The sequence below is a fragment of the Anguilla rostrata genome, chromosome 9 (genome assembly GCF_018555375.3).
Source record: "Anguilla rostrata isolate EN2019 chromosome 9, ASM1855537v3, whole genome shotgun sequence".
NCBI lineage: Eukaryota > Metazoa > Chordata > Actinopteri > Anguilliformes > Anguillidae > Anguilla > Anguilla rostrata.
This window is the reverse complement of record NC_057941.1, coordinates 9,376,590-9,386,169: the sequence shown is the minus strand read 5'-3', so window position 1 is coordinate 9,386,169 and position 9,580 is coordinate 9,376,590. Positions and strand designations below refer to the sequence as shown.

The window sequence follows — 9,580 nt, the reverse complement described above, 5'->3', positions numbered from 1 at the left end:
CCCAGCGAATAACAAGACAGTTGCTGTATTTTTAATCTGCATCCAATAAAAAAAGTTCCTGCAGGACCAGTTCGCAAAACACAGTCAGGCCTCGTCATGTAGGACAGAGGATAATAGCATTCTTGAAGCAGCTGCATTCTTGTGTCAGATTAGTACCTACATGTTCATTTGTTGCAGAGCTAAAGGGGACTGGGCTGTGAGACTTTCAACTGCAGAAAACAAGGCTAGGAGAACATAGCTACAGATAAAGAGAGAAAAAAGGCCCTTACATTTTCAGCGGAAGGTTCGGCCTGTATGTCTGATTGTCAAATAGAGCCTACAAACTCGAAACTGGAGAGGATAGGAGGGGCCAGGCGGTGAAGCCTAGGAAGTACCGGGAAACAACCTGTACTATGCACGTTCAGGACAAAAGAGTTTGCTGCCCATTGAATTCAATGTACAAATCCAAGGTGATTTAACATTCAAAGAATACCTCATCGGTCAATGTTTCTGATCATAATTTTCAATATGTGAAGCAGTTTCTAAAACAATGGTTGTGCAGGTCCAGAAGTTTTGGGAAATTATCGATTAAAATGTACATATTTTATTACATATTTTCACAATCTGCTTTTCATATGAAACGTAACGATCGTTAATCGAATTTCAAAATACAATCGGGGAAATTTTATTTTGTCATCAAAAGTCTGATATTTCCCATTCATTTCTAAGGCAGTTCCAATGTTTTGAACTCAGCATGCGCATCACAGGCTTACTTCCGGGGCTTCAGAAGCTTAGGTTAGCTGAAGGCGTGCTTTCCTGTCTATTTAAATATGCATGTCTATGGATTGTCATTAGATTGTGCCGTTGACCAGCGCTGCCGCTGGAGTTTCCTTACATACAACAGTAGAAACGGACGGGGCGGACCTAATGAGATCCGCGAGTGTAAAGGGAGGACTAGTAATAAGAGGCAAATAAGGGCAGCTGCGATAGTGGCAGGTATGAAATTTAACAATTTGAACGTGATTTTAGATTGATAGCTAGAGCTCAGAGGTCCCATATTTGGACAAAGAGCGGTTAGCAAGTGTAAAAACATTCTAACGGACGTCTGTATTTCTTCTGATTTCAACAAATCCTTTCACTGGGAAGTTGATGCAATTTGACATGCCAGGTCGCAACTATGGCAATTTGATGTTATAGCTTGTTGCTAACTGAAATCTGTAGCATTGTAATATTACAAGATATTTGGGTAGCTAAATGTTGTTCCGAAACGAAGACACGGACATAACATTGTTGCTAGATAGCAACGGGAAACAACCGTATGTGGCTACATGGACGGCTTAGCCGATAGGCTAGCTAGTTAGTAAACAGTCTACTTTGCTGTCCTGCTGGCTAGATAATACAGTACATCGTCAAATCAGACAACTTGTGGAAGTTCCACGTAATCGCGAGTACGCTGGCAAGCAAACCTTGCCGTCTTTAAATTGATTGCTGTTGTTTAGGAAAACGCACTAATCCGTATTAATGTAGACCTAGCTATCTGTAGGCTACTGTTTAGCTAACTTGCTAACCTAAGTTGCTGTGTGAATGCCCTGTTGCCACAGTGGCTAGCTGTAGGCTTTGGTGGAAAGGCATTGAAGCTTAGCTGCCTAGTTTGATGGTTAGCAAGAGAACGGTGAGATTTTCTGGACCGATTATATTGTTATAGGTGCTGGAAGAAACGTATTAGCTAATCTCGCATACACACTGGACATTTGATAGATTTTAGGTAGCTACAGCTAGTTACGTCCTATTTTGCGGTTTATTCTATTCCATGCACGAATCCATCCATCCAACTTGCAGTCTACACTGATAGTTTGACAAGTTAGCTTCTCAGTTTAGCTCCCGATTTGGGAGTGACATTGGGTTAATTTACTAATTCTGAGTAGTGTTCTATAATAGAGTTAATAGCTTGCTAGCCTACTGTCTCAGGTTTATGTACTAATTTGACATTTCAAATGTGTTGTTTAGTACCAGATTTTGGGGAATTATTTGTTTTATTGTATCGTAGCCAGGTAGTTTCGATCAGGACTACCGATCATCTGTAAAATGAACAGTCTGTGTAATGATAGCCTATTTTATGAAGACATCCTTTAGTCTGAACCAAGAAAGTCAAGTAACCTATACGTATTGTAGAAATATCGTATAAGTAGTATGCGCCCCTCTTCAGAGAAACTTTCTAGGTATTGGTAGGAATTTGAGCTGGGTTCCAGTTTCTTTTCCTTTCTTTTTGCTGTAAGATTATTTGCTCTTGATGACTAATTAAAAAAAAAAAAAAACCAGTTTAAAATTTCAAATCACAATTTGATTAACCACCTCGTGGCTTTTAAAGTCTAGCTGGCTCTGCTGTAGAGGGTATATTGATATGTGGTTTAGGCCCTTAACTGATCGATGCATGTTCCTGGTTTTGGTTATACACTTTGTTGTACGTCGCTCTGGATAAGAGCGTCTTCCAAATGCCTGTAATGTAATGCAATGTAATTATTTTATGTTGTTTTGTACCAAACGTAACACCTTCCCTGCTTATCCTTAATTCCTGGGAGTATTAAACTGTTCTGTCGTGTGAGTTTCTGCGACGAGCCATCAGCTCCACCTTCAGCGCATAGGCCTACGTCCTAATGTAGGAATTCATGTATTCCTAAATTTAGACTACTTGATGTAGGCCTATCTAATGACATTGTTTGTCATAATGTATGATTTGTTTCTCAGATACTTTAAATAAATTGCAACGTTATTGTAGAAATCTTAAATCAGAAAGTGATAAGACACACAGATATGGTCTCACATGTAGCCACTATTTACAATGTCTTTTTTTGAGAATGTTATCTGGTAGATGTGCGCAGACCGATATGGATACACTTATGTAATAAAAAAGGAGTTGCCACTCTTGAGTAGGCTGTCTCTGTACTCGTGGTACACAGAAATGTGGTCTTAGATCAGTGACTCCCAGACTGTTTTGATCAGGCCAAACTTTGGTTCTACTTGGATGCCATTAATTTTCTTTTTGGTTTCTAATGGACTTTTTTCCCCCTCAACCCTCAGCGTGATTTAGGTTTCTGTACCACAGGTTCCAATTTGTTAAGTTTTCCTTAATTCTCCTGGTGAAGAATTATTGAGGCATGACTGTGGCTATGCTGTAAATTTATAAATGTTATGAGAACAAGCAGTTGGGCATAGAATGTAGGCTATATTTTACAATTTGTTTGAAAGCCATCATTGGTTAAAGTTTTTTACTCAGCAAATTATGACAGTATTTGTGTGCATTGGTTGTTTTCTGTGTGCTTGTCTGTCTAATTATGTTGACCACCTTGTGTCTTACAGTGTACTGGGACTTTGGTGAGGGTATGGAGCACCCTGCATTTAGAGGGGAGACGATATCTGTTGGACTGCGTGACAGGTACTATTGTATGTCCATGTATGTCAAACTTTTTACTTCTTTATTTAGCCTAGTTCAGACTTTGATGTTTTATTGTTGCAATTATTATCTTGTTTTATTTTATTTGGAAGATCAAATAATTCATGCTGATTCATAGATCAGTCAGGTACACTAAGTATGAAGCGAGTCTTCAGAAGGTGACAAGGTCAGTAATGATGCCTCTGTGATGATGAAGGCATAGTCCGCTTTCCAACATGGGCAGTAGTACTGAAAATTAGTGAGGTTTTAGCGGATGGTCAGGCGAATAGAGCAGTTTGGGATATGAGAGGTCATGAATAGAGAGAGAAGAAATTCTAAGTAAGCTGTAAGGGGTTAAAACGGATATACTCAAAAGGGTGGAAGCAGATAAGTGCAAGTCAGGACAGAGAAGATAGTTTGCTCTGCGGAGTTCTGCATGAGTTGAACTTGGATTGTGTTGGCATGAAGCCCAGCCAGGACAGAGTAACAGTTGTCCATTTTGAATGCTGCATATAGCAACAGAGGTGTTCCATGGGGTTGAAGTAATTTTTGGTTGCCTGACAAAGTTTTGCCCCTTGTAACCAAAAATAAAATTCAACAAAATGTATTCATGGTTTGTATGTGAACCACACTAGCTCAGTTTGAGTTAGCTCCGTGCTATCACCATAAAGATTCTTAAAATCTACCAGCCATGCTCTTACTCGTGGGGTGAAGGAGCCAGGGAAGCACTTTCCGTTTATTAGAAGTTTTTATGTGAATCACAGAACTTTAAACTGGTGAAAAGTCGGGCAACGGGTATAGCACAGATTTCTTCCATTGAGAATAATTTACATCCAGGTGCTGCACAAATCAGCTTCTTGAGGCTATTGGATACAAACTTGATAGGCAGGACGTCATCAAGGTTTGAACGGACCATTTTCAGCTGGTGTGGTTGTAGGCAAGTGAGAAGGTTCGCAAACCAACTTTTCTTTATCTTGTTGCAGAAAGGAATAAAATATATTGCTCATACAAGCCGCCCTTCCAATTTGGGAAAAAATGGAGGACCTCTCATCTAAAGTAAAAAGTGAAAAACTCAATACAGTGACACGTGTCTTATTGGCACACAACTTGGAAGCTCTTAAATACAATCTTTGGCCAAAGTGAAAGCATATTGAACAGAATGCGTTCAAGTGAGATTTCTCAAGGATGTAACAAAAAGTCACATAGTTGCTCTCCAGCTTTTCCATCATTTTCGCCTCATCTCGTAATCTCGTTTTGATTGGCACAGAAAAAGTTGAAGGAAAGGAAAGTTGAATGGTTGCTGGTTTCACCAAAGGAGGAGACGTTCTTGCAGGCCTTAGCACAGTTTCCAAGGAGTTTTATTTTAAGATTAATGGTTGGTTGTAGAATTGTGTAGGCCAAAATGAAAAAGAAAAAAAAAAATTAAAAGACCTGAATTAATTTGAATACCCCCTTGGGCAAGCTGTTCATATGGTGATTCAGATGTGTTGTTCTACAAAGCCACAGAGCATTTTTCCCTCTGAAATGTGAATTCTCCCAACATTGCATACTTATTTTGGGTAAATGTAATAGTTCAGCTTGCTGCGATTGGATCACTCTCAAAACAGATGTGTTAAAAACCAATGTGTCATTTTTTTTTTATCACACCTCCATGCCTAGTTAAGGACAACACATTTTGCGTTACTTTCAGCATAGCCTGTGTTAAAAGGTCTCCCTTTATAACACATATACTTTGACGCAACATTTGTTAACAGTAACACAAAAGTAGTAGCACGAAAAGTGTTTGATATTAACATATCCTTTTTAAGAGAACCTGAAAAAGAGAATGTATACTAGCCATCTAAATGTAAATGGAGCTTGATAAGTGCTTGATGTGTGTGCGTGTATGTGTGTTTGTGCGTATGTTTTGTATGTGTAGTCCTGTATGTGTGCATGCATGCAAGTACAGTGTATGTGTGTACACATGCGCTCGTATATACGTATTCATTGCACATTTTCAGTCAAATTATAGTTCACTACAAATTAAAACCTTTCCAGATTAGCCTTGAAGTGCAGACAAATAGAAAAGTACAGTATACTGTCTGGCAGGAAATCCCTCAAGCGATCAACATTTTTTTCCGTCTGAGTGTATATTGTTTTACTAGAGGGGTTCCACACTCCTGCCAAAGCCTTGGAGGACTGCAGTGCTTGCAGTTTTTTGTGGTTTCCTATCCATCAGCAGCCAATTAAGACCTTGAGAACTGTTGATAGATCAGCCAATCAGAAACTTAAATGAGTCACTGGTGCAAAAACACGCCTAAAACCAGCAGACACTAGCCCTCCAGGACTCAATTTTGTCAAACGTGTTTCAAGTTTTGAGTTTTCTATTTGACCTCTAACCATTGAAAGCATTTTGCAGCAATAGTCTTCCGCAGCATCTCAGCTAGTTTTGTGAGTAGCCTCATCTGCATCCTTCACAATGTAAAGAGTGGGGCTGAATTTGATCTAAAATATGACATTTCACCCCTTGATTTGCAGCCTCCCAAGTGTTCGTTAGGGATCCCAGATGCTTTCTTCTGAAAAGCCCAAAAGATTCAGAACCCAACACATGATAGTAGTATTATGAGAGAATAAGGCCTGGGGGATTTTTATAGTGTATGTCAGTGTTATACTATTTGCCTGCAGATTTCACAAACCACTCATTTGACATGGAATGCTCCAATGACCCTTTGGGTATAATGATTGCTAAGTAGCTAATGATAAAGGTAACTAATGATGTAGGCTATTTATTTTTACAGTTTAACAGATTAGTTGGGGGGGGAAAAACTGTGGCTAAGCTTAAGTTGGGTATGTTTTCTTCATCCTATTTTAAATGTATTTATGGCCTAAATGCATTTCAGTCTCAGATCCCAGATGAGGAACTGTATTACCCTTGGGCAAGATGGGTACTTCATTTAAACTTCTCAGTTCGTGTCTAGTCATAGTGGAATATGTTATGTGTAAATACAAACATTGCAAGTTGCTCTGAATTATCTCTGATGCCTGCTTTGCAAATAAATGCAAAAAAACTGATTTTGAGATGCTATGCGTTTTCAAAACCTAGCATTTTCAATTCTAAAGCTACAACTCTAATGGAGTGAAGGCACCCGCCCACACAGCTGTGCCTATAACCCCTTGAAGACAGGGATGACTCTCTCGGACTGTAAATGGCCCACTCACAGGAAAGTGCGCCACTGGCAAGCTTTGCCCCAGTCACTCCTCTGCTGTTCTTCAGCTGCTCCATCTGTTGCGTCAGCACATGCCAGTAGCAGAATTGGTGTTCAGCTGTGTCTCGCTTCTCCCACACAAAAGCAGACATTGCCTTTTCTGTAAAAACACCATACTGCAGTGCAGATTTCATATATGCTGTTCTGTTTTTGGACCACTTCATCGCAGTAGACAGTTTTTTTTAAACTGCTAATAATAAAGATAAGTTACTTGTCTGAATTTTATGCTGTACAAATTCAGAATCACCTGGTTTATGCAGAAGGTACCATATGGTACAGTGAATAGGTTTTAAAAAAAGTTTTACTGACACATGAGCTGTTTGACTGGTATGAGGTATGACAGTTTTCATACATTTACAATTTGGACTTTTAGTTGAGGCATTCCACGGTGACTTGCGAATTACTGCGTATAACAAGACAAAAAGAACGGTGCTAGACCTAGAAAATGGTAATCCTTGGCTTCAGGGATCCAAAATGAAGCACATAATCCCACACATATCCTACTTTACTCTTATCTTGATGTAAATTTGCCTTTGAATGTTGTGGCTGAGATAGTTATCCTTGTTTTCAGCCAAACGTGTAATATGAATGCTGATTTCTCTGCATTATAACTGGATAAGGCAGCAGGTGGCCTGTGTATATGTAAATAATTGCAGATAACAATCAGTGTGGACGTATCTACATAGAGATGCTAAGTGGCAGAGATATTGACAGAGGACAATAATTATGTAGGATAGTCACGCTCAATCCAGGTAGTTAAGCAGCAGGCTTTATGGAGAAGTGAACCATAAAATGTAACATTCAGAACTTGCAAGAAAGCAAAGAGAGAAACACCTACTGGTATGTTCCGTGGTCTTCTGGTAGCTGGTAATATTAAAACTGGTATCAGATGTTCAGCGCCTAATTTCTTAGTGGAAGCTAATTCATTTTGATGAGTCTTTTTTTATTTATTTTTTTGCCAATGATTAGGTTTTAGCATTGGTCTTGAAATGTTGAGACAGGGTTTTAAGAAGTTGTGAGTAAAAGACTCTCTTTGCACTGAAGGCTAGAGACAGGCCCCAGGCAGTGCTGAGAGACACTGAAGGCTTTCATATCTAGGCAGTCAGACCAATCCCTTTTAATTCCACACACTGGAGAACCCTGATAAGTGTCAGAAAATGCTAACTGTCGTCAAAGTTAAGGTGGGCATATTAGCATTTATAAAATCCTGGCCGTGAGAGACAATGTGCTCGCGACGTCTACTGCTGTGTGCACTTCATTAATTACTATTGGAGCCCAGCTTTCATCGTCGAGTGGCTTTGACGTGTTTTTACTGAAATTATGCTGCCAGCTTTTCCACCTCTGCTGGGGTTCTCTCCGAAGCCCTTTGACAGCCTATTCCAAGCACTTTGATAAGTGACAAATGCGGATTAATTTTGAAGACCTCAAATCTGCCATTTAATCCAAATGTGCAAACATGTTCTTATAACTCAGTTTTCACTTATCAATCGTGTTGTTTGTTTTATTTTAAAGTAGGGGGCCCACCTTTTAACAAATCTATGTATACATTAAAATCATAAACCTAACTGTATATAAGCACACAAAAGCCTGTGTCTTATGGAATTTTTTTTTATTAAGAACAGACATTATGTTGGGGGTAAAATAACAAGCTTGAATATTAATAATCTTATTTTTGTGTGGATCCTTTTTGTAATACCAGACAACATGCATAGCTGGAACCGGGGTAAGCGTTCTAACGGACCGGGGAGTGATTGACATACCAATTCATTATGAAATACTGTAAATTTATTTATTTATAAATACATTTTTATAAATATTTATTTTATCAATCTGTTACTCAAACCAGACATTACACATGTTAATTACAGTAATTACATTGCATTGTCCGGGAGGGACCACAACCCAGACTTACACAAAATAATTTGAAAACCAGACAAAAGCCGGACAAAAACCAGAGATATAGCAACTCTAGTGCACGTAACTATTTCACTGTGTTACCCTGTTAGGTACCTTACCAGGCTGTACGAATAACTCCACCCAGCTTTCTGATATAAATACAGGACTAAAATCAAACAGTTGTCAAACAAAACCAAAGATAGCTGGTCACTGAAAGGAGATGTCGGCCCAGAAAGCAGATTCCCATTCTAATAATAACCTAATTACTGCTGGTTTGATTATTGGTTAATTTATAGGCATGCTATGCTGAATTTAATTCCTTGCTTAGCTCCTATGTTTAAAATAAAAAACTCTGTTCTCAACCACAGCTATGCCCTCAGGATGATTAGGCTTACGCACCAACAAAACAATTATATATAGCTCTGGCTACCCATATAAGTAATTTTATAATGTTATATACTGGTAATACATCGTCAACATAAGAACTGTTAGATGCCCTTGTTCAAAAGGAAGAAATAATATTATTGGGCCAATAATATGCGACCAACTAGATTTTTTGAATTTTTTGAAAATTCTTGTCAAAAACCTTTCATCCAGTTGATGTCAGATTTGGTGTGACCTGTTTTTAAACTAGTCCTGTGCTAGCACTAACTAAATTGTCACGCAATAGTTGATGCATCAAAAAATGGCTGAATGAGGTGCATTTCAAATTTACCCATTTGGGCATGTTCATTAAAATCACTCTGCTTAATTCCAGGCATTGTCTTAAAACATGTTTGGAAGTGAAAGGCTGGTTGTTCTGAACAAGATAAAAATTGAACATTGTTGAAAGCTTGAAAAATATGGCCTCTATTTAAAAATTGAATATTTAGCATTGTTGGCCATTGTTCTATCTGAAAAAGTAATGTTTAAAAATCTTGTTCTCATGAAGCATAAGTCTGATCAAATACCATTCGGAACAAGAACACTTTGTTCAACTTTCTAACTAAATTTTGAAAGAAATGTTTCTATGTTCAAAGATGGGAGAAGG

At 38.5% G+C, this 9,580-nt stretch overlaps 1 protein-coding gene across 8 annotated transcripts in view; it reads left to right on the top strand.

Annotated features, from left to right (window-relative positions):
• The first annotated feature begins 794 nt into the window (after positions 1-794).
• LOC135262861 (kelch-like protein 13) overlaps positions 795-9,580 on the top strand; it is a 49,012-nt gene continuing 40,226 nt past the window's right edge. Inside the window, exons 1-2 of one of the 8 annotated variants that reach the window (XM_064350191.1) lie at positions 795-975; positions 3,337-3,412. In XM_064350191.1, coding sequence (XP_064206261.1) covers positions 810-975; positions 3,337-3,412 — 242 coding nt within the window. In that variant the 5' untranslated portion in view covers positions 795-809. The other 7 variants (XM_064350190.1, XM_064350193.1, XM_064350192.1 and 4 more) reach the window with 7 other exon arrangements.